The following is a 27,950-nucleotide window of genomic DNA, read 5'->3' on the forward strand; positions in this document are numbered from 1 at the left end:
CTGGACTTGGCTCCCCTGGAAGGCTGGCCGCTAGACAGGTAAGGTACCCACCCAAGGCACCTTACCTGAGCTGTGGCCAGTCAGCGTCAAGGGCAGATCGACAGCTTGCGAATGCTGGTAAGGCCAGGTACGTACGCTTAGGCTAGCGATTGCGATGAAGTCAACATCCAAGATAAGACACATTCAACCTGTCATCCACGGTCATTCCCTTCTCGCGATCCCTAACTTCAGCCTGTCTATCCTCCTCTGCCGCCAATATTGATCTCCATCATCGATCGCGTCACCGACGACATTGTCACACCCACAGCCACAGCTTCCGCGATCACGATCCGCACGTCGCGAACAGGCAGAGCTCGATTGACCATTTAATGCCATCTTCGACCACCACCGTCGCGAAAAGTCTCCGCAGCTCTTCAGCCTTGCCAACTGCCCATCTTTGGGCCCCGAACCGCTCCAAAAGACGGCCGAGCAAGTCGAATGAATGCAACCACTCAACCCCTTCCTAGCCGCCTTCTTCAAGAGCTCGGTGGCCGCCCAGTGCACACCTGTCCATCACCACATCCTCCTCGTCCCGCTGACGGATGTTCTCATAACATATCGCGAGACCGAGAGCGGTGCGCCCTCGAACGAGGTCATCGCCTCGGAGGAGTTCCTAGCCAGCCATGTGCTGCGCATCCCGCCGCCCGGAACCGGCCCAGGCGTCAAGGATGGCGTGCCCAATTTAAGGGAGGTGAGGGGCAAGGCCAAGCAGCTGTCGACTGTCAATGGGAGGAGCGTCATTATCAAGGACTCATATGTGTATAGTAACAAGGGTAGGGGCAAGGAAGCCATGAGCGGAGGTCATGTTTGCTGACGTTCTCGTTGACAGGTTTCAAATCATTAGCGCAAGCACAGGTCCTCAGCGACAACACCTACTATCCGGACGTATTCGAGCCCAGACAATGGCTTCTCTACTTCATATCGAAACCGCTCGTCGGGACGTGGGAGGAGGTCAAGATCATACCTGCCGTACTGTCCTCCGGCACCAGACAACGCAGAGCATCTGAGCAAGCAAAGGCAGTCAAAACCGACTCACAAGTCGATTCGATACCCAAGAAAAAGGACGTTCAAAGCTTTCATGACCTCCTGAATCAGTTTCCCATGATCGCGCGACAAATGCACCCGGGACTGGAGAAGCTGTTCCTCGAATTCACAAACGTCTTTCAGAAACCGCTACCGCCTCCACCATCGTCCGAGAGCATACCAGATCCGCTGCCCGAAGGGCCCATTGCTTCGGCGACGAAAAAGGCGAGATCCAACAGTGTCTCGAAACACACTGAGGCTGGGGACCGACCCTTGCTCGTCCAGAACGATTACTATGCAGATGATGACGAGGTCATCATGAGGGCATCGCTCGAATCGGCAGTCACGGCGGCCATTGACCTCTTCCAGGGGGTTGACAAGCAGCAATTGTCGCTCTTGGGTGCGACGACCGATCTGACAGGACCTCTGGTGGAGAAACTCATCGAGCGATATGTCACGGAAAACGTGCATCATCTGGTTTTCCCAAAGCTGAACCAACTTAAACGACCCGAGGACTTGGAGCTAGAGGCCAAAATCAGACAGGTGGAGTTCATCGATATCTCTCAGCTGGGCATCGCCATTGAAGGCGGCATTCCGGGGAAACATGACCTCGTCATCCAGCTTGGCGCGGCGGTGGAAGAGTTTAGAAAGATGATGGCGGCCATGAGTCCACAAGAGATGATGGACCTCCTGCTGTCGACCATGAAGATTGTCTCTCAGCTCACCGAGCGCCAACCGAACGACAAAGCTGTTGAAGCGACGTCCGAGAAGGCGATTATGACGGTGAACGCAGACACCCTCGTGTCGTTGCTGCTATACGTTGTGATCAGGTCTCAAGTACGGCATCTTCAGGCCCGCCTTACCTACATACGCAGCTTCATCTTTATCGACGATGTCGACACCGGCGAGTTGGGATACGCACTTAGCACATTTGAAGCGGTCCTGACGTACTTGGCCATGGACTCGTCGGGGCTACGACGTGCGAGCCGACGGAACAAGGCGTTGTGGGATGCCGCCAAAGAAGGCAAAATGCATGACCTAAGAGACATCATCGAACCAAGCTCATCAGCCTTGCACGAGGGCCTTGAGTCGCCCGAGTCGCCGAGGTCCAGGAGGCCTTCGGTGTCATGGAGCATACCGAACGGCCATGCGCGCCGGTCCTCGTGGACGTACACGATACCCGACTCGTTCTCTGATGGATCAGGGCTCAGCCATGTCTTTCCGTTCCAATCTGGATCCGGGGCCAATGATGAAAGCCCTGCGATACCCTTTAAGCGTGTGAAGCGTGTCGCGATGGACACTCGGAGCATGTCGAGTGGCTCAGAGATATCGTTCCATTCGCGGACAGCAAGCCTTGCGAGTATTGGCAGCGCTTTGGAGGGCGACATCTCAGTCGAGCGCCTGACCCAAACTAATGATGGGTTTGGCGAGTCGATCCCAATGATGGCGATACAAAACGGCCGCCCAGCTGTTCTTCAGTATCTTCTGACTCTGGACGAGTACTATCCACTGGCGAATCTGTTAGTCGACATGAACAGTGAGAATGTGACGCTGCTCAGTGCTGCTGTTCAACTAGGCAATGCTGAAGTTCTGGACACGCTTTGGAATTTCATCTCAGACGCGGCAAGCGAAGAGGAGCTCATCAGGTATGTCGCTCTGCAAGATATCTGGGGACGCAGTGTCGGACACTACTTGTTCAACGCTCCATGGATGATTGGCCGCCTTGGACACCTCATTCCGTGGCGACAGCGAGACAAGAACGGGCAGACGCCTCTGTTTGCATTGTGTCGCTCCTATGACCACGCCGACTACCACGACATGGTAGAGCAGGGGTTGGCAGCGGCGCGACAAGCGCAGCATGACGGGGAACCCCTTCACATTGAGGAACACGTTGACAACAAGAGCAACACCTTGCTACACATCATCAATGACCCTCTCTTGGCCCTGATGATCCTGCGCCACTGCGATGTAGACGTGAACGCGACTAATGAGAAGCGTTTCACCCCGCTGATGGTGGCAAGCAAATACGGCAGGTATGATATGGTCAGGGTGCTGTTTGAAGACCCCCGCGTCGACACTGCCGCGAAGGAGCTTCGGGGGCTCACGGCAGTTGAGCTTGCTAAAGACGACGATGTTCGCAACCGCATAGACGACCTGGGCCTGTTCACAATGGTCCCTGGCAAGGATGGGCGGATAACGGGTGTGGTGAGGGCGTTCTTCGTGGAGGACGGGAGCGTGAGGCTCGTACTCAAGTCGGCAGCGCCCACGGATCGTGACAGCTACACCGTGACGTCCAGCAGGAGGTCGTTGTCAGACTTTGAGCAGCTGATGCAGCTCCTGGGGGAGGAGAGCCCAGCTTCGTGGCTGCCCACCGCCACCGATACGCGATCGCCTTTCCAGATTCCCTCGAAGCCGTCGAGAGCCATCCTGCGCGATATCCACGCCAAGACCGATTCTGCACTGAAGGTCTTACTGAATCACCCGACCTTTGCGACCCATGAAATGTTGTGGGAGTTCTTTCTGGTACCTGAGTTGCAACTGGACACGATGCGCGAGCGCTCAAAACTCAAGGCCGAGACACGGATGGAGCGCGTGAGGGACGAGTATGAACCGGTTGAGGATATGCGCGAGGTCGAGCAATTTGTGAATCATGCGCGCGAAATGGTCAGGGGTGTGAGCTACTCGACAAAGTCTGTCACAAGGCGAGCCAACAGCGTGGGCCTCGCCGCAGCGGGTAAGAGACAACTCCTTCCTCAGCAGTATGACCGTTCTGGCCAACTAACTAACTCGGTTTAGACATGTATGATGCGTCAGTGCTCCTACACAGAGCAGTCTCAACACTCAAATTCCTGCCCAGGACACACATGGACGCCTTTGAGTCCTATGTTCGCGCCCTAACGCCCACACAGAAGAATCCGCAGGTCATCCTCCACACCTCGTTACTAGGCGTTCAATCCACTGTGCAGGGTCTCTTGTCCGCCCTATCGCGGCCGACGACTCTGATCAGCCAGATACAAGCTGCCAAGAGAGAAGCAGAACGCAACTACAGCGCCGCCGTCCGGCCATCGAGGTGGCCACTCGGGCTTTTGGACGACACACGACAACGCATGCAAGATGAGAAGGAAGAGCGTGCAAAGGCCTCGAGACAGGAGGCCAGCTATCTGTCGCGAGAACTACGGTACACACAGCAGACCGTGGCGTCTGAGCTGGCGGGATGGCAGAGCATGCACGACCAGATGGGCAAGCGTCTCATCCGGGATTACGTACGAGGCATGGTCGTTCAGGAAAGGAACCAACTCGACGGCCTGATGCGTGCGCTGCGCAAAGTCAGGGGCGTGGCCGAAGAAGGCAAAGACAGGGAATGGGGTGTGCTCCACTCGCCTGAGCTGAAAGTGCAGGACAGAGAGATGGCGGAGGCGGCACCGGAGCCCAAGAGGGATGTTGTCGACACAGCAGCGGCAACAACAGCAGCACCAGCCACAACTACAAGCAGCGAGCATTCATAAATAATGAGCAGCGGCCTTCTGGGTACCTTGGATCATGGCGTTGGGCAAGGCAAGGATAGCATAACAGCACTAGGAGTTTTGTGTTTTGATGATAGATGGAGATCTAATATCTATATGGACTTTATCGCCTCATGGCGGAATTCTACTGTACTGGTTGTATATCTTTGGAAGCTGTCAAGTACGTGCACCGTGGTGGCAGTACTGACAGTCTGTGTGTATCAACTCTAAAACCAAGCGTGTATTTTCCTCCACATTGGTTTCTTCGCCGGCGCAATCTCCTCCTCATCGCCAGGGACGATACCGGACTTGTCGAGATCGGTCCTCCTGCCGCTATCGAGGTCCATCTCATGGCTCCTCTTGAACTTGTCCCGGCCGCGCCACAGGAGCTTGCACGCCACGTAAATCAGGCCGAACACGGGGAAGAGGATGTAGGCGACGACAAAGTTGGGCGCGTCAAAGGGCGACAGATTCGTCCAGCCGGAGACCAAGGCGAGGAAGATGTTGGCAAAGACGCCAAAGTAGGCGTTGAAGGGCCACAGCATGCTCTTGAAGGGGAGATCGCTGGCGCTGCGGCCTTGCGCAGCCCAACCACGCCGGAAACGGATGTGGATGAAGCTGATGCTGCCCCAGACCAAGAAGGTGCTGATGCCCGAGAGGTTGACAATGTAGCCGTAGGCCTTGGCCGCGCCGGTCGAAACGTTCATCATGGAGATGGAACCCACGGCGTTGGTCAGAACGATGGCCCAAACAGGCACACCTCCCATGTTCACCCAGCCCAGGAAACGGGGCGCCTTGCCGGACTGCGCCATGTAGAGAATGGTGCGTGAGCCGATGTAGATGGACGAATTGACGGCGGAGAGGCAGGTCAGCAGGATGAAGGCGTTGATGAGGTGCACGCCACCCTCCCAGCCGGCGTTCTGGAGGGCCACCGTCATGGGACTCTGCAGTGCCTTGGCGTCCGCGGACACAAGCTCGCTTGCATTGGCGGGGCAGGTGATGCCAAAGAAGAGAGCGGAACCCATGTACACGAAGATGATGCGCCAGAACACCTGTCGGATAGCCTGCGGCACGGCGGTGCCCGGGTTGCGCGTCTCGGTGGCGGCCACGGCGATGGACTCGACACCAGCGTAGAAAGTCGAGCAGAAGACGAAGACGGTCGCCACGCCGCGGAAGCCATTGCCGTTGAAGGCGCCAGGATCGTTCCAGTATCGGAAGCCGAGGGGTTCGGACTGCCCGATCAGTCCACCGGCCGCGTAAACAATGGAGAATATAAAGAAGGCCGTGAGACCGACGAGTTTCATGAGCGCGAGCCAGAACTCGGCCTCGCCAAAGGCCGCGATGCCCAGGAGCTGGAAGCCCAAGAACAGGCTCCACAGAATCAAGAACCAGCCCCAGATGGGCACCTCGGGCACCCAGTAGGTGAGGATGCTGCAGATGACGTTGTACTCGTTAGCGAGCACGGTGGCCCAGATGATGAAGTAGTTCCAGCCTACGGCCACACTGAACGACTTGTCGACCATGCGCTCCGCCAAGCTGACAAAGGAGCCTCCGCCGGGGAAGATGGTGGTGATCTCGCCCAGGCTCTGCATGATGAAGAAGGCGATGATGCCAATGACGCCAAAGCCGATGATCAGCGAGGCAGGGCCACCGTTGGACAGGGCGCCACCTGCACCAACGAGCAGGCCGGGCCCAATGATGCCCGCGAGGGCCATCATGGACAGATGGCGATTCTTGAGGCCGCGCTTGACGCCCGAGTCGGGATCATGCAGAAGGTCGTCGTCGCTGCTGCTGCCATTGTGCTCGGGGTCGTTGTGGTGGGCATTGTTGGTGGCCGACTGATACGCGGACAGACCGTCGGCGGGATGAGGCTCTGCGACGGGCGCGCCGCCAGCCGTTTTCTTACCCAACATGATGAGGGGTAGATTCACTCACGGTCAGTCGGGGACAGGAGAGACAGAGGGGAGGGAGAGGATGAGGAAAAATTCCAGGGTCCATGGGCATTGTTCACCACTATCGGTCCGTCGGGCGTCACGTCATCAAGAATAAGGTCGGTAGAGCTCATCGCGCGCGTGCGTGCAGCCTGCCTGCCTGCTTGCCTGCGAATTAGACTGAAGGAGCAGAAGGAGCAAAGGTTGCGTGCTTGCTCGATCCCCTTGTCCTGGGTCCTGGGTCTTGGCGAGGTGTGCGTGGGGTCAATATCTCTCTGGCTGACTCTGCATTCGAACAAGTCCACGACTTTGTGGCTGCGAACGGGTGGGGGTCCAGTCCGACTTGGTCAGTGTCTTTGAAGGGACTTGCTGAATGTTGACTCGTGATTCGGTGGAGGCTTAACTCCGTCAAGTCCATAATCCACTTGGTGAAGTGAAGGCTCTTCTATTCCACTTAGGCTACGTGCTAGCTCGGGAATGAAATCAACAGTAGATCTGGCCTCGTCGTTGCCGGCCCTAATTAGCCCTCGCAGAATCCGATAACTCGTTTCACTCCGCTCATAAATTTCTGTACATTCGCCTCTACCAGAGAGCGGTGGCAATCACGACATTGTGTGGCGTTCTTCACTCTGTCTGGGCTTGCCGGAATCGGGCGAATCAGCAACCTGTGTATGGTCACAGGGGTCTCTAATACCCCAGATCAGGCAGAAAGACGGACGTTCGGCAGATTGCGAGGATGCAACAAGATCTGATTACATCCCGATGCGGCCTTTGCACTTTGCTACCGACTCCAGGCCTAGACAAGTCACAAGTGACTAAATAGTAATTATGTAGACTACAGCGCTTCTATACCTCGCCAAACCCCGCCAAACCCCAGAATGGAACATTGGAAGTTTCCATGCGATTTTAGCGCACGGGCGACAAATTACAGCATCTGACAATCTCCGACTGTAGGGTAATCAACTTATATTGAGATCTGGCAAATGGTCACCCCGAAGCGACACATTCAAACCATTTCTCCGCCGAGAATATCATCAAACACCTCAAAGTTACCTTCCTTCCTGGTATCGAAAATCGCGAAAACCAATCTTCTCCACCAACCGCCCTCAAACTCCTTCTCGCGCAGCACTTCGAGCCAGCAATGCGCCACCTCCCGCTTAGGGTTGCGGAACGCACCGCATCCCAGCGCGCCCAGGACAAGCGTGTCGTGGCCCCGTGACGCCGCCATGCGCAGACACAGTCGCATCTTGTCCTTGGTCAGATCGCGCGCTGCCGGGTCGGCAAAGACCTGGCGATCTGTGACCACGCCCGATGCGTTCGATTGCTTGACTGTTTTGAGATCAGGACATCGTAGAGCCGCCACGCTGAGAACGCTGACGACCGGTAGGTCTCCAGGTTTGACGTCAAGGATCTTGTGCCCGCTTGGAATGTCGGAGCGTATGATCACAACGTCGGGTGTGTAGAGGGCCATGCGTTGCTTGAATGGATAGTATCGTTTGTGCAATGACAAGGTGAGGGAGCTCCGGTAACAGAGGGCTTCTTCTTGCGCCATGGACCCCTTCAGCCAGCCGCCTCCGGCATGGGAATGGCTCGCCATGTTGAGCACTGCGACTCTAGACGGCACCTCGGACGCGAGAGAAATGGCTGCATTGTAGGTATCTTCGTTGACGATGGAGATGGCTGTCTTGGGGTGCTGTGGGCAGTCGGTTGCTTTGAGCATCGGTAGAGTGGACAGGAAGAGCGCCTCCGACTTGGCGGCGTGAATATTGGGGAGATCCTTGAGAATGTCTGGCAGAACGGTTCGTGTCTCTGCGGCAATGGCTGCAAGCGCCGCGCGCTGCGCCGGATTGCCCCTCGGAGCTTTGAAGCGGCCAGGTGGTCTGTCATGACTACCTTGATCGCTGGCTGATGCCCGTGCCTGTCGAGTGTGATGTGATCTCGACCGTGGCGACAGCCACGAATCCAGTGTTCCTTGACCCTTTGAGTCTCTCGCAGAACTCATGATGCTTATCGACTTGATGATGTCTCGTTTTGAATTTGGGCTGTCGCAATGAATGGGGACGGGGAGCGCAAGATCACCGCGTGACTGACTCAGTGCACCGTGAATCTGGTATTGAGTCCAGGCAGTCAGTCGCACGAGCGCGCTCAGCCTCACCAAACCGTGCTTCAGGAAGGCAGGTGCTCAATCAGCCCCAGACCCACCATGCATTTCCCGAGTCATAACATTCTTCTTCAACTACCTATTCATGGGTATCGCTATGATGATGTACATAAATGGTACAAATGGTACAGATTGTTTGAAAGCATCGCCATGCCCTCACGAAGGCGTCTTGATGGCGCCCTCGGGCACGGTCTCGCTTGGCTCGAACTTGCGAGGCACCAGTCCCTCGGCCATTTCAATGGCACCTAGCATGTTCTCTTTGTTGAACAAGAAAAGACCCTGGATTGCCGCAGTGCTCGTGTGGCGATTGGATGGCTGTCCATCCTTGTCCACGCCAAACAAACCAAGCTCATCCAACCGCGCCAGGAAGCGTTCTCGGCCGTTGTGGTCGTGATCAACGTCACCGTAGAAGCGATCCCACATTTGCGCAGCCTGGTGCTTCGTCGCCTCGCCGATGCGCATCATCATGTCCACTCGCCCAGGTCTGATCAGGGCAGGATCCAGCCGGTCGATGTGATTGGTCGTCAGAAACGCAATGCGCTCCTCGCCAGCAGCGATACCATCAAGTGCGTTCAGCAGACCCGAATATGTCACGCTCGCCCCGCTGTATCCATCAGCGTCCCTCTGGCGGCGGTTGACAAACGCCGCATCAGCGTCCTCCAACACCAACAGACTCCGCTTGGGCAGCTTCGTCAGCAGATATGCTAGCTTGTCGTCGGTCATGCCCATCTCGCTCAGGTTGATCATGGCCACGTTGAAGTCAAGCTCTCCAGCCAGCGCGTGAATGAAGGAGCTCTTGCCACTGCCGGGTGGGCCAAACAGGAGGTACCCCCGGCGGTAGGGGATTCCCCGGCCAACGTACCACTCCTGACTCGAGAGGAAGTCCTTCACATCGCGCCATAGGTCCTCCTTCACGCCCTCATCCAGGATGACGGATCCTAGTGGCCTCTTGGTCTTTGGATCACCTAATGGCATCCAGTCCATCCCTCGCGCCGAGTATATTGTTGTCTTGCCCTCGTTTGCCTGGGCAGCAAGCAAATGTGCTTCCCTGAACACGTCCTCGAACACCTGCCGGTGCGCCCAGAGTGTCGTCAACTGCACAATTTCGTGCGGTTCGCCCGTGTTCATGTTCGCTGTGTTGTGTTTCTCCCTATTCACCGCGATGAATGCGCTTCCATGCTTGATAATATGCCGCCCGTAGCCCGGTTGAAGAAAGAAGTGCGCTCCGCTCTGGCCTCCAGAACCAAACGGTCCCGATGACGTGGTGGTCGTCGCTACCGACAGATTGTGTATTCGCGTAATTCTCGAAGCGATAAATCCGGGCGTCGGGCGCGGCTGCGACAGCCAAGCGAGGATCCATGGATAGGCAGGGTCTTGTTTGCTGATTTCGACGTTTACGAGCAGACGATGGCGGGCGACGTCGGCCGCTCGGATGACGCCCTTGCGTGCAAAGGCTGCGGCAGCGCCAAGGGCTCCGAGGCCAATGCCCCCAGCGAACAAGGGATTGTCCAAGAGGGCATGGAGGCCGAGCGCGGGACCTGCTGCTGTTGAGGCTTCCGACATGCCAGAAGTTTGATGGGGTAAAGGCATGAAGCTTGTATTTGATGCTGGGACTTTTCAAACAGAAATGAGTAAGCGAAACCCGCCTGATGGTGGTGGGCGGGATTCGGCATGAAAGCCGAGATCTACTGGGTGTGGCCGGCCGAGAAGAGTATACGTACAGGTGAATCACAGCTCCTGTCGACGTTGTCGAGGTATGATATGTATCCATATCTTGTTTACTTACCTGTGCTTATAGCTCGAGACATCGGGAATGGCTCCTCACACTTGACAGCGCGCGACCAAGGTGACAAAGGACCAGCACAAAGGTGGTTGTGCGCCCCCACTGTCTCTTCAACAGGTGGCCCCCGTCCTAGCATTCGCAGTATAATGGTACCTTAAGTTAGCAAGGGGATATTCATAAGCATTCACCATTTATCTGGCCGAAGCTCATGATCCCCGGCTATTTCTCCTTAGCGAGCCCGGGCCCCAGATCACATCGCTGTTCTGGCCATTCGTATCCGTAAAACAGTCTTCATGCAACCCCTCTCGTTGCTCGGGGAGGGTTGGCGCGTCCCGCATGTTTCCGTGTTTGCGCTCCGAAGCCTCCACGTCTCTCGGCTGCGACAGGAGTCAGCACCCGCCGCCGGCAATGCGATGACGAGAAGTTCAGGTAATGGAATCGTGCGGAGAAACACAGTCTGTTTGGCTCCTATGTTGGAGTCAAAAACTTAAAAAGGAGCGCTGCCCCTCCTTTTCGACCAACCCGTCTGGTCCTCTCCCCATATCTGGTACGCAATCAGCCTTTGCGCCTCAGCCTCGATTTCATGTAAGTCGACGAGATCCCCTTGCACTCGAAGCAATTGTACCCCGAAGTCATGGAGTTATCCGCAAGCACATCGCCAGCACCGCGGCAATTGTGAGATGTCTCGCAAGCGATTATGTGGTCAATGAAGCGCAGGTCGCCGTCGACTTTGTTTTTTGTCGTCGTTGCATGCACGAGCCTGGTGGGGGACACATGATGTCAATGGCACCCGAGACAACGCCAATACCAGTGCTTCATACTGCACATAAAGAACGCACAACGGGTCGGTCGCATCACGGCCATTCAAAAATGCCGCTGCAATTGTGGTTCTGGACAGTGCACAGGGCAACAATGGTCAAGGACAGCTGCAGGATGAAAGGAGCAGCGACAGTGAAGACAGTGAAGTCATGGCAACACGGCTGCCCCTCCTCAGCTCTGCTATCGATAGACCAAAAACCCCGCGCCTGCGACGCCTGACTGGAGCTTGCTGTTACCAAACATCATCACCACTACCAATTAGAGCTTCGACTAATCCTTTATCTGTTGGCAGAACTTTAATACCGCCTCCTATTTCCCTCAAAACCCAAGAGTCGCCCGGACTTCGTTGCTCCAACCTCTCGATCAACGACTTGCTCCTCTCGAAACACCGAGACAACTCACGATCTTTATTTATCAAACCCCTCCATCACAACAACCGCAATTATGGGTGCCACTGAAGTGTTGAGCCGCAAGGCCGGTGTCATTGTTGGCGATGATGTCTTGAGGCTGTTCGAGTACGCTCGCGAGCACAAGTTTGCCATTCCTGCCATTGTGAGCATACCGTGGGATACAATGGCATAACGTGGGACTGACAGTACCTTTAGAACGTCACCTCTTCCTCTACCGTCGTCTCTTCCCTCGAGGCCGCCCGCGATGCCAAGTCTCCCATCATCTTGCAGATGTCCCAGGGTGGCGCGGCTTTCTTCGCTGGAAAGGTGAGAGTCCTTTTGTAATCAAGTGCTTCGCCATGCTAATATTTCTATTTTTAGGGCGTTGCCAACGGCGATCAGGCCGGCTCGGTTGCTGGTGCCGTCGCCGCCGCTCACTACATTCGCTCGGTCGCCCCGGCCTACGGCATCCCCGTTGTCCTCCACACCGACCACTGCGCCAAGAAGCTCCTCCCATGGTTGGACGGCATGATGGACGCCGACGAGGCTTACTTCAAGGCCACGGGCGAGCCCCTTTTCTCCTCCCACATGATCGATCTGTCTGAGGAGCCCGTCGACTGGAACATTGAGACCACTGCCAAGTACCTCAAGCGTGCTTCTCCCATGAAGCAGTGGCTCGAGATGGAGATTGGTATCACTGGTGGTGAGGAGGATGGTGTCAACAACGAGGACGTTGACAACAACTCGCTCTACACTCAGCCCGAGGACATCCTCAACATCTTCAACACCCTCTCCCCCATCTCCCCCTACTTCTCCATCGCCGCCGGCTTCGGCAACGTCCACGGTGTTTACAAGCCTGGCAACGTCAAGCTGCACCCCGAGCTCCTCGGCAAGCACCAGGAGCACGTCAAGGCTGCTCTCAAGTCCGACAACCCCAAGCCCGTCTTCTTCGTCTTCCACGGCGGCTCCGGCTCCAGCAAGCAGGAGTTCCTCGACGCCATCAGCCACGGTGTCGTCAAGGTCAACGTGGATACCGACATGCAGTTCGCCTACTGTGCTGGAATCCGCGAGTACATGGTCTCCAAGCAGGACTACCTCAAGACCTCCGTTGGCAACCCCGACGGCGCTGACAAGCCCAACAAGAAGTTCTTTGACGTAAGTTACAATCTCTGGCACGAATGGTCCGTAAGCTAACATGTGCAGCCCCGTGTCTGGGTCCGTGAGGGTGAGAAGAGCATGTCTGCTCGCGTCAAGGAGGCCCTTGAGGACTTCAACACCGCTGGTCAGCTGTAAAGTGCGTTCCACATTAGGGGACAGCTAGAAGAGAATAGTAAAATAATCAAATGAAAAAGAACTTGCAACCTTGCACTGTGTGCCGTGTTTCAACATATCATCAGTCTTACTCATCTACCGCTCGCGATACCCCTAATATATCCAGTGTCTTCACAGCATCATTATATCACCCAATCTAAGGGGAGAGCCCCAATAAATAGATACTGCTAGGATTTGTAATGCGATCTAATTCCAATTACTCCTTACTTCCCGACCCTCTGCTATCGACCAAGGAGCTCCTTCTCGATACTTTGCACCTCAGCGCTGTCCAATTTCTGATCTTCGGCTTTCTGGGCCTTGGAAGCATCGAATCTCCAAAGGCCGCCCGTCTTGTCCGCTTCACCGTCCAGAGGGACTCCCGCGGCCTGACCCAACTCCTCGAGCACGGGGTCCTTAGTCTGGACGGCGTTGAAATACCGCCTCTCCCACGTTGTGCCATCTGCGCGTTCGGCTGCGCGCTTGTCGCGCTGGGCCTGTTCGATCTTGCTTTTCTCCACCGAAGTGAGATCCATATCACCCTTGCTGATGGCTTCCGCTACCTTCGACCAGGCGCGACGCGACTCGAGAGGATGCTGTTCATCTATGGGCGCAACTTTGAGCAATGTCTGGGGCGTCTTCGCAGCATCATATACTTCGAGCAGACTCTTCTTCTTAACTGGTCCCTCGTATAGGCTGAGTTCCTTGATCCATTGTCCCGACATATTGTAAAGAACTTCCTTGTCCTTATCCTCCTTACCCGTGGGGAACAGTGTGGCGGTGACCGAGTTCTTGTCGCCGCTGACCCAACCTTTGCCGGTGAACTTGATCTTGGATGTGTAACCTGTCGAGCTGACAATGTAGGTTTGGCCATCCAATTCGACAAAGGGGGCTCCAAACAGGAGGCCTTCAATATGCAGACTTGGTAGGGTGATGAGGTACTTCTCGTCAACCTTGTTCTCGCCTGACCCTACCGGAATGGTCAGGACGGCATGTCCAATCTGCTTCACAATGATCGTGCTCTTGAAGCTCGCCTTTTGCGCATTGTAACCCTCCAGCTTGATGCCCGTCTTATGATTCCGGATGCAGTATGCCGTCGCAGGAGGATGATGGCTGACCTGCTCTGAAACGAGCGTTGTCTCGCCGGCCTCGTCTTCCCACTTCCCAAGGAACAGTTCACCCAGGAAGGGGTTCAAAGGCTTCTTCTCGTTTCCGTATTCTTCGCTTCGGCTCGCGTACTGGTGCTTGAGGGTTGACAGAAACCACTTCAGCACGAGGGCAGCCCGTTTCGCAGGGTCAGGTTCGGCCGCAGGCGCAGTCAGGAGACTGGGATGCGTGGCCCAGTATGCGGAGAACTCGGTGAGCGACTGAGAGGATAGAATGAAGGGAGGCGCAGTCAGAGAGGACAAGTCGCCATTGAACGAAGCGATCGACTGTGTCGCGTGAGCCACAGACCTGAGATATGGGAGAAGTTCAGTGCAGATATACCTTCACGAAAGCCGTCCAGCTACCGGCGCCTGCCTGCGCAGCTGGTGTGCCTGGTGCTGGGGCGGGAGTCGACATTTTGTCAAAAGAATGTTGATGTCGTGGTTGCGTGGTGCTTCAGGAGAGGCACCTCTTGCGGGGACTTGTTGGTGCAACAGGGTTCGTGGGGTTCCGCTGTGGATAGGGCGACGCGGAGTTGGCAATATGGAGATCACACCAATGTCGTGTACGTACGAGGTACCTTAGGGATGGCGGAAGAGTCTGTGTAAAGGAGGGACTAAAAAGGAGGGTGATTTTCAAGGTAGTGTATGTACTTAGGTAGTCTGAGGTAGATGTTGGAACCTCGGGGGGCACTCGTTGCGTGGTTTCAATGGACCTTTTCACTTTACGGAAGGCGTTGATGTCATCTCGAAGATCACATTACACGCCAACTGAGACCTCCGGTCTCATCAACCACTTTGATGGTGTCCCGCGCACCAAAGGTGCGTCAGAATTGAGCCACTGTTTGGCATGTTCGTTGTGGCTGCCTGCTGGCAGCGAGTGTTGCCTATTGTGGCCAACGGACGTACTCGTGGCAATCTCAAATGGCTGGATAGCCACGTGTGGCCATCATCGACTCTTTGATGATGATGACTGAACAGTGGACACTGATCCGTGTCTGCGCACCGGTTAATTAAGGTATTGTCTGTTGGCAATTCCGCAGCACTTGGGGCTGCTTGGGAGTTCCAATCGGATTGGCGGGTAACCAATCCCTAAATCCGAACGCGTCCATCCCAATGACAGCATCGACATCGAATCCAGCTCATGCGCAGTTCTTCAACAACCAGCCAAACCCGCATTGCAAGGATCCCCTGATATCGCCTGGGGCCAATACGCTCACCTAGACTGCACTCACTGCGTTCTTACGACACGATCAATCTGGCTGATCTACTGTGGAAGAGGACGGGTCCTACCTCTGGAGCTTCCAGCTCGAGGGAAAGCCCCAAGATGTTGGAGGAAAGCATGACTGAACCATCAAGAAAACCATCGTTGACGCCGCAATTCTGCTTCTCATCGGGAGCGCTTCGGGGTTTGCATACTGCCCACTCATGCGCCGTTCAGACCAGCGACTAACGAGCTCAGAATTCTTGCGCCTATCTCGCTCCTCCATCGATGATTCAATCAACCAGAACCTGAACGCGCTGATCACACCTGCAAGCGCAGGCTTCGACCCGAAGTCTACTTCGCACAGATCACCGAGGTCGACGTCGCGCCAAGTCGACCCAACAGCGTGCAACCAGTTCAAGGACAAGGTTTTATACCCATCATGGCAAGCAAGGAACGATGTGCTGTACTACTGTGGCGTTGTGGCCTCCAGCCCTGACCCGGACGATCCTGAAGCAACCCTCAGAGCGATGGAGAAAGAGAAGGACAGTCACCGGGTGGTTGACGAGCGGTTAGACCCTTACTCCGGAAGATTCTTTCCGCGCGAGGCGAGGACCGAAGTTTTAGCATCGCTGATACGACAAGAAAACCAAGTAGAAAATATTGTCCGCACCAAGACATGGTCGACGATCCAACAGCGCTGTGGGGGTACAGAGCTGACTTGGGAGCAAGCCATGAACAAATGGAGAGAGGGCAAAGGGTTGACGCTGGTAAGGCCTTGAGAGACCAGTGTCCAAAAGGAAGCTCGACGAATGCCGAGTATGCGAGATTGCAAAGTACTGTATATAATTGTAAAACAGTTCCTGGAAGACATCTTCCCAGCTCCTCGAACGCACGACAACAACCATTTGACCACAAAATCGCAACCCCCGTGGTGGTAGGACTGTGCACGTTTGTCATTGCGGCAGTATCCTCGCTTTCTCCAGCGTAGTCTGTATCTGCACAAAATTTTCTGGTGCGCAACTCGACATAAGTTTTGACTACCTAGCTAACGCGAGCGCGATCTCGAGGCTTGCCAGAACCTCAACATTGAGAACCCCGCGTGAGGCTGCTGGAAGAATCGGGGCCGAGGATCCACCGACCACGATTGCAAGCTTCCACCCGCTTCTTTTCCTGCGACGCTGGCGCCCTGCACGAACCGACAATTGATTACGCTCGACGGCCGACGGCGAACTAGCAGCGAGCAGTTCGAGTCTCTCATTCCGGCCTCCAGCACGCAGCGCGCGCCTTTCTCTCACTTCGGCCTTAGCTACCCCTCCACGAAAATCGGCTCGTCCGTTAGGCTCGCGCGCACAAGCTCGACCGCACGGCTGAAGAATCTCTTTGCGAACCGCACCCAATCCAGTACATCGATCGTACTCTCCCAATCAGCTGAGTGCCGTTTGGTCACTCAGCACCAATCGCCATGCCTCAACCACTCAGTGCCAAAGACCAAACGAACTTCCGCAATGTCGTTCGTGCCTATGAAGACAAGCAGTACAAGCGTGGCCTCAAAACGGCTGACTCGATCCTGAAAAAGAACCCAAAGCATGGCGACACCATGGCTATGAAGGCTTTGATCCTCAATGGACAGCTGAAGACCGATGAAGCCTTTGCACTGGCGAAGGAGGCCCTCAGCGCCGACTTCAAGTCCCATATTTGTTGGCACGTGTATGGACTCTTATACCGCGCAGTCACGAATTTCGAAGAGGCGATCAAGGCATATAAGATGGCGCTTAGGTTCGAGCCCGAATCTGCCCAGATCCAGCGTGATCTGGCTATCCTTCAAATCCAGATGCGTGACTACCAGGGTTATATCCAAAGCCGGCAAGCCATGCTGCAAGCCCGGCCTGGGTTCCGACAAAGCTGGACGGCTCTGGCAATTGCGCATCACCTCGCTGGGGATCTGGCTGAGGCTGAGAATGTGCTCAGCACGTATGAAGGCACACTGAAGTCAAAACCGTCACGTTACGATCTTGAGCACTCTGAGGCAGTGATGTACAAGAACTCCCTCATTGCAGAACAGGGCGACTACCAACGAGCATTGGAGCACCTGGAGGAAGCTGCTAAGCAGAATCTGGATAGACTGGCCGTCATGGAGTGCCGGGCAGAATACCTTGCGAAATTGGGAAGGCGTGAGGAAGCTGCAAGTGCCTACAGGGCTCTCATCGAGAGAAACCCTGATCTCCAGATCTACTACGAAAAGCTCGTTGAAGTCCTAGGTATTAGCGAGGACAATACGTCCGAGCGCAAGGCCGTTTACGATGAGTACGCATCCAAGTTTCCCCGCTGTGATACTGCGAAACGAGTACCGCTGGACTTCTTGCAAGGCAGCGAATTCAGAGCCGCAGCTGAGGCTTATCTCACTCTCATGCTCAACAAAGGCGTGCCTTCAACATTCGCCAACCTCAAACACCTTTACGCCGACGAATTCAAAAAGAACACACTACGGGAATTGGCGGAGGAATACGTCAAGTCAGAAGGCATTGACAAGGAGAGCAAGGATAAGGGCGAAGCCGCCGGTTTGTTCTACTTGGCACAGCACTACAACTATTACATGAGCCGAGATCTGGACAAGAGTCTGGATTATGTGGAAAAGACGATTGAGAAGGACCCCAAAAGTGTCGATTACCATATGACAAAGGCCAGGATATTTAAACACCAGGGCGATCTATCGAAAGCATCAGAAATGATGGATCACGCACGAAAGCTGGACCTCAAGGACCGCTACATCAATAGCAAGGCGGCGAAGTATCAGCTCCGCAACAACGAGAACGAAAGGGCGCTCAAAACGGTGGGGTTGTTCACACGCCAGGACACAGTCGGTGGCCCAATGGCAGATCTTTTAGACATGCAATGCGTGTGGTTCTTGACGGAAGACGGCGAGGCGTACGCCCGCCAGGGGAACGTTGCAATGGCTTTGAAGCGGTTCCAGGCCGTTGCGACCATCTTCGACACATGGCAAGAGGACCAATTCGATTTCCACAGTTTCTCGCTGCGAAAGGGGCAGATCAGGGCCTACATCGATATGATGAGATGGGAGGATCATATCCGCGATCACCCATTCTACTCCCGTGCGGCTCTGGCCGCCATCCAAGTATACCTCAAGCTCGCGGACAAGCCGTCGTCGAATGGCGTAAATGGAAACGGAGAGGACGAAGATGAAGCATTGGCAAAGAAGAAGGCTGCGAAGAAGGCTAAGAAGGAACAGCAGCGTATGGAGCGCGAGGCTGCTGAGAAGCAGGCCAAGCAAGACCCGAACAAAGGCACGAAGACCGACGACGAGCCTAAAAAGAAGGACGAAGATCCCATGGGCTTGAAACTGGCAGCGACTGAGGATCCTTTGGGCGAGGCAATCAAACTTCTCGAACCACTGCTTGAGGTCTGTCCCAAGAGCATCGAGGCACAGCACGCTGGATTTGAAGTTTACATTCGTAGGCGTAAGTCTTTCCGATCATGGTCAGTGTGCTCAACGCTAATGATTAACAGAGAAACACCTGCTGGCACTTCGTTGCCTTAAGGCTGCGGCCAATATTGATGCCGAGAGCCCGAGGGTTCACGAACAGACCATTGCTCTCCGGCACGCCCTCAATGGAGCCACCGACGTACCAGACAAGGTGGCGCAAGTGCTCAAGGAGGAATTCAACCTTATTCCAGCTTCGGCCAATCTTCAGGAGACCAACGACCATTTCTTAGCGCAGCACAAGGACAGTCCCGAGCATGTCCTCGCAGCTATCAGAGCGAAGAAAATCCTTGGTGAAGACCGAAAGAGCACCGACAAGCAAGTCATCGAGATGCTGGACTTGCCCAAGACGAGGTACAACGATGCGATCAGCGCACTGCAAACCTTGCAGCAGTGGCGGAGCCCCGAGGAGGACGCTTTCAAGAAGGCAGCCCAAGCCAAGTTCCCCGGCGCTACTAGGTTTTCGTAATGAACTAGTACTCACTAGACATGCGGAGATTATGGAGAACCTAGGGGCACTCGAAATACGGTATGGTATAGTACTGCGTACCTGCGGGACAAATGCATAGGTTGGGTCCTGAGGAGATCTGCGGGAGTTTGGGATGGTGATCTGGTTAAGATACACAAAAGCCATATGTTCACTGATAGACCATATATCTTTGCATTTGCATTGTATTCTTGCCTGTGACTTTGTCACCACTGCGACAGCACGGACAGCCAACAAGGTGATCCCATGTGCTCGTGAAAGGCTGCAATGCCTAGGTAAAACTAACCTGGCTCGGGGCCCTCGGGAGCCGTCAGCATGCATGGTTTGGAGCAGCACGGGGCCCATGCAGAACGGCGTCCAAGAGGTTGCTAGGTTGCAAGAGCTCAGAATCTGCTCCGGAGGCCTTGGAGCATGCGAAGGTGTTTTGGCCTTGGGGGGCCTTGGGGCAATTGCATGTCAATGGTAGATCGCGCTGATGAATGATGGACATTGTCGCAGGCCAGGCTTCATTTGATGTGAACGCGATGCGATGATGGCAGGCGACCCTCAATACCTTACCCGGCCAATCATGCATTGATTAGTGGGACTTGCCCTGCATGCTCCCGGCCGCCTCTAGTCTCCCGCGTCGCAACCTGTGCTGCACTCTCCTTTATCCCTCGGTTGTCTCAACCAGCTCCTTTATTCTTTGTGTAGGTGCTAGGCGGAGTGATATTGGAATGCACCACGGCCAAATATGAATTAGTCTTGCCTTTTTGTCTCTCGCTTCGTTGCTCTCTAACTCTCACTGCTACTCCGTACATTTACCCAAGCTCCCAAGACAGACACGATAGACACGATCCGAACCAAGACAACTCGCATATCTACGATAGAAACCGCCTCTGGTGCCATAGTACATCGTCTCCCACCATATACAATTCGAAGCGACCAGGCACAATGGCACCCGCCGAATCCTTTCGAGTCCTAGACGACCAGGGCAGGCCAATCACCCTCGTTCAGGCGGAATCGGGCCTGAAGATCAGTGGTTCGTCGCGGCAGAGTACTTGGAAAGAATGTCTTGGCTCATGTTTTCAAGGCAGCAAATCAACTTGTGTGCCATATAGAGACATTCTGTGGAGCAGTGTCGATGCCAATGACAAGCTGGTCATCGATTTCGTCGCGCGCCCCGGTACCTCGGTTGTGGAACAGCGAAAATGGAGGGCTTTTGATACGTCAGAGGGAAGGGAACCACTCGAGCGACTCGCACGATCGATTCAGGCCATCGCGTACGGTCCGGCACAGCAGCAAAAGAAGGCCATGGTGCTGGTGAACCCTAGCTCTGGCCCGGGTCACGCCGCCAAGCTTTGGGAGAAGCAAGTAAAGCCCCTGTTCAGCGCGGCGAGGATGCACTTCGATGTGGTGTTTCTTAAGAAAGGCGGCGAGGCGACGGAGCTGATGCAACATCTGGATTACAAGGCGTACGACACAGTCATTGCCTGCTCGGGCGACGGGACGCCGCACGAGATCTTCAATGGCCTGGCGAAGCGACCTGATGCCGGCAGGGCTTTGAGGAAGTTGGCCATTGCCCAGGTGCCGTGTGGCTCTGGTAATGCCATGGCAATCAACTTTTACGGAAGTAGCAAGGCCGCCGTCGCCGCTATCGGAATTATTAAGGGTGTCGTGACGCCGGTTGACCTTGTCTCCATCACCCAAGGTGAAGACAGCAACCGCTACGTGTCGGTCCTGTCGCAGGCGGTCGGTATCATAGCAGAGAGCGATCTTGCTACAGAACATTTGCGGTGGATGGGAAGCAAGCGTTTCGAGGTTGGGCTCGTAATGCGCATCTGGAAAAAGCAGTGCTACCCCTGCGACTTGGCGATCAAGGTTGAAGTCGCAGACAAGGAGGAGATCAAGAGGTTCTACGCCGACAACCTGGACAAGGCTCAAACACCCGAGGTCTATGATAAGATGTATGATCATGAGGGTCTACCTGAGTTGAAGTATGGGACAGTCAACTCGGCCATCAGCTCCGACTGGCAGCAGATCTCTACTGACAAGATCGGCAACTTCTACTGTGGTAATGTGAGTCAAATTTATGCTGAATCCCCAAGCAGGCTGGAGCTTCCCTACAAGCAGCTAACATTCCTGGACAGATGGTATACATGGCTCCCGACGCAGGTTTCTTTCCTGCTGCTCTCCCGTCGGATGGCTGCATGGACCTTGTTACCATCAATGGGGACCTGAGCACTGTAAAGGGGGCCAACGTCTTGCTTTCCATTGAGTCGGGAAACTTTTACAACAGTGAGCACGTGTCATACCAGAAGATCTCGGCGTATCGCATCACTCCACGCAATCAACATGATGGCTACATAAGTATCGATGGCGAGAAGGTTCCCTTTGAGCCTTTTCAATGCGAGATCCATCAGGGACTGGGCAGGGTTCTGACCAGACGAGGCAGATATGAAGCTGCAGGACCCAAGGGCTGGGAGAAATACGCACAAGATGCAGCTGTTGCTGTCGAGGCTCCGAAGGGCAGTGCCCATCGAGTCGCCCCAATGGAGAGCACATCGAGTATCAACAACGGGACCAGTGTCTCCTCAGACCGCCAACAAAGCGCTTCCAAGGTCCAAGCTGTCTAGCTCCCACAGGTAGAATCGAGGAGATCTGGGAGACAATGTACTCGAAGCACATGGAGCTGCGGCTAATTTTGGGATGCCTAGCTAGGCGTGGAGTGTTGTGATACCCAACGATGCTATCAGAAGAACATCTTTACTGTTTGATACTTACTAGTATTTATCTTAATTCAAATCATGTATGCCACATAATATACGTCCTCCATCTCGACCATCTCAGGCTGGTGGCAAGTTCGGCACCAAGCACCCCCACGTGTGGATGTTTGACCAGAGTGGCAGGTACGGTGGGATATTAGATCACAAGGTGCCAACGGTATCAATGACCAATTGCACAACCACCACACAACACACATACGCACCCTCGTTATTACAGCCTCACCCAAAGAGCTGCGCACGCTATAGAATTTAATTCTATAATAAATAAATTAATTTACTGTGATCTAGCGATAGCAGACTTCGTGATAATAGTATTTATTTTTTATATAAGGCGTGTAGTAGTTATCACGGAGGCGCTAAAGTTCTTGAGCAAGATATATGTTCGTATTTAATTAGTTATAAAGTAAGGCTGTAAGTGAGGTTGTAAATAGCTATAAATTTAATCACGACCGCCGCGCCCGGGCGGTTGGCCTAGCTTCACGCCGTGAACGGCGAGGTCGCACCTCTTTATTAACGCTGCCCGCTATAGGCGCCCTTAGCCTCTTCCTAACTGCCTCATAAGGTGCCTTAGCGGGTTCCTTATCGGCTGCTTTATCGGGTGCCTTAGCGAGTGCCTTATCGGCTACTTCGTCGGGTGCCTTAAGGGCGCCGATCTTAGTTAGTAAGAGGTCTATATCATCCGACGCTTTAGATAGGGCCGTGTCGCTACGTGTCCTACCCGCTAGGTCTTATAGGAAGGCTTTAAGGCTGATCGGCTCGTAGGGTGCTGGATTTGGCTTTGATTTAACCCGAATTAAAGCTAGCGTTGATTCCTTTTGCGACCGTTCGCCTAGCGCCGTAGACTTAGCCCTCGACCGCGGCTTCCGTGGCTTTAAGGCAGGCTTTTTAGGGCTATCTTCGATAAATTAAAGCTCAATCTACACGATAACCCGGCTATTACTAATAGCCCACTAGAAATTATTATCTTAGCCTAGTATATCCTAAAGGCTATTATTTTTCAAGGAAACCGATATAAACTACCTAGGCTCTTACTTACCGTTCTTCTAGAAGGACGTGCCGATATATATTATCGACTTATTAAGTATTTTAAGGGTATTATAAAGAATAGAAGGTTTAAGGTATATAGTTAGAAAATCGGCTTTTATAAGGAATCTAAGGTCGGCCCACGAGATAAGTAGTAGATCTATTCCACCTACGGCGAATTAGCTATATTTTAGAATATCTAAATTAGCTTACTTATTAATAAAGAGCTCGAGGCTTTAAAGATACTACCTTAGAGCCTGCGACCGGTAGAATAGACTGGCTAGACCCGGATTTTAAGGCTATAGGGATTTTTAAACGGCGAGATAGGCTTAGCCGGCCTTATAGCGATAATAGCCTACCTTATGTGGCCACGTAGGTTATTAAGGCGATCGCTACGCGTTAAAGATAACGAGGATAATCGGGGTAGCGCTTGTTTAGCGATGCCACGACCTTCCGACGACGCGTAGCCGCTAATTAACGGCGATCTATATATAGTTATAGGCGTTAGAGGGTCGCTGAACGTATCTAGGGCGTCGATCTCGACTAGCTTAGGCTATCGCCGGCTATAGAAAGGGCAGAGTAGCCCGACGGAGGCAGCGCGTATTCTATCGTGTTTTTCGCGTTATAGGTGCGTATCGTAGACCGTGGGAATCGATAGCGGTGGCTCGGGTATTTCTACCACTAAAATAGACGTTAAAACACATAGCCGAAAGTAAGAGATTAATTAGACCTATTGTTTAATATAATACCGCTGGTTAGTAGGGAAAGAACGTAAGAAAGGGCTATATTCGCGGATATTATGTGGTATTATAGGGGGGAAATTATAGTAGGTCTAGTAATATAAGGATTATATATATATACATAGGCCCGTCGCGTAAGGCTTTAAACACTACCCTATATAGCGGTGAAATAAAGCTTTTCGCGATCTATTCTATATTATCCCCTTCCTCGATAGCCTGGCTTATTTATGCCTGAAATTCGGGCGGTATCGCGTTACTATAGAGGCTTAGATCGTCGAGGTAATTCTATTATAATAGACGTTAGTATTCGGTAGCGCTACTAGTATGAACTTATGAGATAGCTAAGATAGGCTGTACGCCGGAATTTTAGTGCTTTTCGATAATCTCGCGAAGCTTTAAATAAAAGCTAATAAACGGCCTTTTAAGGTTATCCTCTTCTGCTAGGTTAGCCTCGAAGCCAAGCCCTTAGAGCTATACCTTATACTAAGCCTTTGTCTCGGCGGGTAGTAGACTATCGATATCTATTGTCTCGAGAGGCTCCTATATTTCGCGAAGAAGCTACTACTATAGGCTATCGTCGTTATTATCGAAAGGAACGCCCTAGTCCGGGTTAGCGGTTATATAATATAAATCCCTTAGTATACTAGATCTAATATTAGGTCGGTTCTTCTAGTTACGGATAATATACCTATTCTATAGATAAACAAAGTTAGTAAGTTTATCGCGGATTATCTCGCCGTAGATAGCGTAGACGGCTACCTAATCGACGAGGCTATCTTCGCGGAAGAGGCTATAGCCGATTAATTCGTTAAAGAAGATAATCTAGCGGTCTATAACGCTACGCCGTAGCTACCGCTACTAAGACTCGATCCTCACGTTCCTTATGCTTAGGCTATATAAATAATAGCTATCTAGCCGATCGCCTTAGGCATAATAATAAATATTTCTATCTTTATCGGTATATTTAACTTTCTTAGGGCTAGCTTTAGCGAGTGACGCCTGCGCCGCTACCTATAGCGGCGTCTCTATGCCGTGGTTAGATCTCGTGAAAAAGGGCCGCTTTTGTAGGCGCCGGACGGCCTTAAGATATTGTTTTAACGTGCTAAAAGACGTTATTACTAATCGGCCCACGTAAAACTATATAATATAGCGGGAATAGGCGTCGATATAACCGTAAATCTAGAAGCCGACCTTCCTAAGCTTTTTATAGCTATCGAGGGACTATAAGAAGTTCGGTCCGGGCACGCGAAAGTCGCCTCTTTGCTTAAAGTTACTATCGCGGCGGCTAGCGACTTCCTCTAGAAAAGCAGCCCGATAAATATCGTATAGACGGCGCTATAAGACTATAATTTGCCCCTTTTAACGAATATATTAGTATAGCAAGCCCTTGCTAAAGCTCAAGGCCGCGCCGCTCCTCTAGAGGTCTTAGTAGAGGAATTCGATAGTATTATCGAGCCTCTCTTATTATTCTTTAACGGTCCTAACCCGGCGTTTTATACCGTGCTGCTAGCGGACCTTCTTTATAGCCGAGAGGTAGGCGTGGAAGCCTCCTTAATAAAGCTCCCGTAGAATCGATATATCGGATAGCCCGAAGTTAAAGAAGAGGTATTTAATCCGATCGATTAAGGCGTCCGAGATATCTAGCGCCTGGTGTCTTATATCTAAGCCCCACGCCTTTAGCTAACGTAGCAAGGTCCGTCTATTAATAATAGGATCACTAGCTTCTTATAGCCGTAAATTAGTATCTTCGAGAATATTATTAATTAGGGTATTTAAGAAATACTAGCCGTAAATATAGTCTTCTAAGATAGTTAGGGTCTAGCGGTGTTACGACCCAACATGCGACCGCATGCGCCGCCATGCGGCCCGCACGTGATATAACGCATAACCCACTCTTTTTCACCAGTCACTTTAGATTATCTATAAAACACTATAATCCGGATTATCGCACTTATCTTATAAGCCTCATAATCCACGGGTATTATTCGCTTCATACAAAGATCCCCTTAGTATATAAGAAGCCTAGCTTTACCATAGTTAGTCTCTACCAGCTCCTTAGCTATTAATACAATTATCTACGCAAGATCCACTATCTCGCACATAGACTATAACCCGACCGCTTAAGTTAACGACATCCTAGTATACTTAGTTTAAACCCGACTTCTATTCTATCTACCCGGTAGCTAGTCTAGACCCGAACGTCATATATTAATAGCTCTTATTTAGTGCACTACCGTGTCAAGTACTTAAGCAATACAACACCATGGCCGATATAGAGAATAATAACGTTAGGGACCTTAGCGAGACGATTAAGCCTAAGTCACCTAGACCGTTCGATAGTAACCTAGGATAACTAAACGGGTTCTTAACTTAGCTCAAGATATACCATCGACTATTCCCTACCAAGCTCGCCGATAACATAGATAAGATCCTTCACGCAGGAATATGTCTCACCGGCACGGCCTTAGCGTAGTTCGAACCACGCATAAGGGATTTTATAGAGACTACGGCTAACCTCTAAGACGACGAAACTTAAGCTATATTCGCAAGCTTCGAAGGTTTCGAGAACACTATTAAGGATATCTTCGGAAATATAGATAAGAACCGGGTTAATATTAAGACCCTACGAACCCTAAAGCAAACGGGATCTACTACGGACTACGCATCAAAGTTTCGATAATTATCCAATAGACTCGGATAGGACGACGAACCCCTTATAACCTACTTCTTTAATAGTCTAAAGTTAGAGGTCTAGGAGTAACTCTACGACAAAGACATACCTAAGTCCCTCACGGAGTATATCACGAACGCGATTAAGATCGATAACCGACTATACCTAAAGCGCAAGATATTAGGAAAAGGGAGGAATATAAATTAGTCGTACTTAAACTTTAGAAATAATAGTAATAGAGGACGTCGCTACTATCTAAACCAAGGACGCCCCCGATAGTAGAATATAGTATAGGTATATACGACAAACCTAGGACCTATAGACCTAGACGCCATATAACGATAACTCGCCGCGATAGACAATAATAAGAAAAACTCAACCTGCCACAACTACGGCAAGCTAGGTTATTAGAAGCACGAATACCGCTCACTAAAGAAAGGGCGAAGCCAGGGCTAGAGACCAGTGCCTAAAGGTAAGCCGAAGTAACTAAATATAACTAAGTCCGGCTACGATACGAAGTACCCAAGCTAGTCTAAGGTATAATACCCTAACTAAGTAGCTAACACGGAAAAAATACTAAAGAAGGTCAATAAGCAACCTATAAACTAACCAGTGGCGCACGAAGCCCTATACTAGTCAGGATACTATAATAATAACTACTATACCCACAAAGGCGGCAAGGAAGAATCGGGATAGTTTCTAAAAGCCCCGAAGGCAAGGACCCTTACTATTATATAGAAAATCACTATAACCCCTAAGGTTAGCGATAATTCGGGAAGCGATATAACCGATACCCTAGACTACGAAGAAGAACTACTATAGAAGAAAAAGATACTCGAGACTAACCTACTATATAGACGAGCAACCCTACGAGAATAGATAAAAGTAGCGATAGATCGATACGACCCCCTGCCGCAAGGAGAAGACCTCTAGATAGTTATCCCCGCTTAGACGCTAGATAGAGGAATTAACTAAGTAATAAACCGAAGAATAGTCTTAGGAGACGACCCACGTATATACCTAGATACGCTAAAACACTACGAACTCTCATAGATCTCTTATATATACTACTTTTATAGAATATATATACCTAATAAAAGAAAGCATTAAGTCTACCTAATTAAGGGACTAGCCACCCGCGTTATCAACGACCTATACGAAAAGCATAAAGCAAAGTTCTACGAATATATACACGTAGAACCTAGCATAGGATATATAATGCTAAGGTAGTTAGCAAAATGCCCCGAAGTATGCGCACGAGACTAGAAAACGTGGCGCGGATGTTAGTTAGTAGACTATCTACGACACGCTAAGGTAAAGGTATTTAATTAGTATAGAACTAGGGAATAAAAAGAGATAGAAGAGCTCCGGCGATACGAGAATACCATAAAGGCATTACTCGGTATTAAGATAGTTAAGAGCAAGGAATACGCCTTAAGCTACGGATAAGGGTGTAA

General features: G+C 52.3%; 9 protein-coding genes across 9 annotated transcripts; 5 read left to right on the forward strand and 4 right to left on the reverse strand.

Moving 5' to 3' along the window:
- The first annotated feature begins 145 nt into the window (after window positions 1-145).
- Window positions 146-4,680, forward strand: F5Z01DRAFT_657325 (uncharacterized protein). The gene is made up of 3 exons (XM_046263639.1): window positions 146-812; window positions 869-3,796; window positions 3,859-4,680. The coding sequence occupies exons 1-3, from the start codon at window positions 482-484 to the stop codon at window positions 4,566-4,568; spliced, it is 3,969 nt and encodes a 1,322-aa protein (XP_046117414.1). The 5' UTR covers window positions 146-481; the 3' UTR covers window positions 4,569-4,680.
- Window positions 4,681-4,792: 112 nt separating this feature from the next.
- On the reverse strand, window positions 4,793-6,478 carry F5Z01DRAFT_623830 (amino acid permease/ SLC12A domain-containing protein; the record flags this gene model as incomplete). Its single annotated transcript, XM_046261345.1, has 1 exon — window positions 4,793-6,478. One exon carries the CDS (start codon window positions 6,476-6,478, stop codon window positions 4,793-4,795), a length of 1,686 nt encoding a protein of 561 aa, XP_046117415.1.
- Window positions 6,479-7,502: 1,024 nt separating this feature from the next.
- On the reverse strand, window positions 7,503-8,498 carry F5Z01DRAFT_623608 (uncharacterized protein; the record flags this gene model as incomplete). Its single annotated transcript, XM_046261330.1, has 1 exon — window positions 7,503-8,498. One exon carries the CDS (start codon window positions 8,496-8,498, stop codon window positions 7,503-7,505), a length of 996 nt encoding a protein of 331 aa, XP_046117416.1.
- Window positions 8,499-8,813: 315 nt separating this feature from the next.
- F5Z01DRAFT_623730 (mitochondrial chaperone BCS1) lies at window positions 8,814-10,220 on the reverse strand (the record flags this gene model as incomplete). The annotated part of the gene is made up of 1 exon (XM_046261339.1): window positions 8,814-10,220. One exon carries the CDS (start codon window positions 10,218-10,220, stop codon window positions 8,814-8,816), a length of 1,407 nt encoding a protein of 468 aa, XP_046117417.1.
- Window positions 10,221-11,317: 1,097 nt separating this feature from the next.
- Window positions 11,318-13,030, forward strand: F5Z01DRAFT_140238 (uncharacterized protein). Its single transcript, XM_046257665.1, has 4 exons — window positions 11,318-11,811; window positions 11,865-11,975; window positions 12,030-12,803; window positions 12,852-13,030. Exons 1-4 carry the CDS (start codon window positions 11,704-11,706, stop codon window positions 12,939-12,941), a joined length of 1,083 nt encoding a protein of 360 aa, XP_046117418.1. The 5' UTR covers window positions 11,318-11,703; the 3' UTR covers window positions 12,942-13,030.
- Window position 13,031: 1 nt separating this feature from the next.
- Window positions 13,032-14,665, reverse strand: F5Z01DRAFT_140262 (putative oxysterol binding protein). Its single transcript, XM_046257666.1, has 2 exons — window positions 14,445-14,665; window positions 13,032-14,389 (listed from the first exon to the last, which is right to left on the reverse strand). Exons 1-2 carry the CDS (start codon window positions 14,517-14,519, stop codon window positions 13,202-13,204), a joined length of 1,263 nt encoding a protein of 420 aa, XP_046117419.1. The 5' UTR covers window positions 14,520-14,665; the 3' UTR covers window positions 13,032-13,201.
- A 778-nt stretch (window positions 14,666-15,443) lies between these two features.
- Window positions 15,444-16,087, forward strand: F5Z01DRAFT_623455 (caffeine-induced death protein 2; the record flags this gene model as incomplete). The annotated part of the gene is made up of 2 exons (XM_046261319.1): window positions 15,444-15,510; window positions 15,564-16,087. 2 exons carry the CDS (start codon window positions 15,444-15,446, stop codon window positions 16,085-16,087), a joined length of 591 nt encoding a protein of 196 aa, XP_046117420.1.
- A 683-nt stretch (window positions 16,088-16,770) lies between these two features.
- F5Z01DRAFT_623535 (NMDA receptor-regulated protein 1-domain-containing protein) lies at window positions 16,771-19,276 on the forward strand (the record flags this gene model as incomplete). Its single annotated transcript, XM_046261325.1, has 2 exons — window positions 16,771-18,784; window positions 18,834-19,276. 2 exons carry the CDS (start codon window positions 16,771-16,773, stop codon window positions 19,274-19,276), a joined length of 2,457 nt encoding a protein of 818 aa, XP_046117421.1.
- Window positions 19,277-19,948: 672 nt separating this feature from the next.
- F5Z01DRAFT_657341 (ATP-NAD kinase-like domain-containing protein) lies at window positions 19,949-22,125 on the forward strand. The gene is made up of 2 exons (XM_046263640.1): window positions 19,949-21,352; window positions 21,424-22,125. The coding sequence occupies exons 1-2, from the start codon at window positions 20,228-20,230 to the stop codon at window positions 21,907-21,909; spliced, it is 1,611 nt and encodes a 536-aa protein (XP_046117422.1). The 5' UTR covers window positions 19,949-20,227; the 3' UTR covers window positions 21,910-22,125.
- The last annotated feature ends 5,825 nt before the right edge of the window (window positions 22,126-27,950 follow it).

Source organism: Emericellopsis atlantica (assembly GCF_019669845.1).
Source record: "Emericellopsis atlantica unplaced genomic scaffold F5Z01scaffold_16, whole genome shotgun sequence".
NCBI lineage: Eukaryota > Fungi > Ascomycota > Sordariomycetes > Hypocreales > Bionectriaceae > Emericellopsis > Emericellopsis atlantica.

What these genes read in the sequence shown, in the direction of transcription:
- F5Z01DRAFT_657341 (XM_046263640.1), top strand. Translation starts at nt 20,228, where the DNA reads ATGGCACCCGCCGAATCCTTTCGAGTCCTAGACGACCAGGGCAGGCCA. An exon ending in GCAACTTCTACTGTGGTAAT is followed by an intron (nt 21,353 to 21,423) that starts GTGAGTCAAATT and finishes ATTCCTGGACAG; the next exon opens with ATGGTATACATGGCTCCCGA.
- F5Z01DRAFT_657325 (XM_046263639.1), top strand. Translation starts at nt 482, where the DNA reads ATGCAACCACTCAACCCCTTCCTAGCCGCCTTCTTCAAGAGCTCGGTG. An exon ending in ATATGTGTATAGTAACAAGG is followed by an intron (nt 813 to 868) that starts GTAGGGGCAAGG and finishes TCTCGTTGACAG; the next exon opens with GTTTCAAATCATTAGCGCAA. An exon ending in CGTGGGCCTCGCCGCAGCGG is followed by an intron (nt 3,797 to 3,858) that starts GTAAGAGACAAC and finishes AACTCGGTTTAG; the next exon opens with ACATGTATGATGCGTCAGTG.
- F5Z01DRAFT_140262 (XM_046257666.1), bottom strand. Translation starts at nt 14,519, where the DNA reads ATGTCGACTCCCGCCCCAGCACCAGGCACACCAGCTGCGCAGGCAGGC. An exon ending in GCTGGACGGCTTTCGTGAAG is followed by an intron (nt 14,390 to 14,444) that starts GTATATCTGCAC and finishes CACGCGACACAG; the next exon opens with TCGATCGCTTCGTTCAATGG.
- F5Z01DRAFT_140238 (XM_046257665.1), top strand. Translation starts at nt 11,704, where the DNA reads ATGGGTGCCACTGAAGTGTTGAGCCGCAAGGCCGGTGTCATTGTTGGC. An exon ending in CGGCTTTCTTCGCTGGAAAG is followed by an intron (nt 11,976 to 12,029) that starts GTGAGAGTCCTT and finishes TTCTATTTTTAG; the next exon opens with GGCGTTGCCAACGGCGATCA. An exon ending in CCAACAAGAAGTTCTTTGAC is followed by an intron (nt 12,804 to 12,851) that starts GTAAGTTACAAT and finishes TAACATGTGCAG; the next exon opens with CCCCGTGTCTGGGTCCGTGA.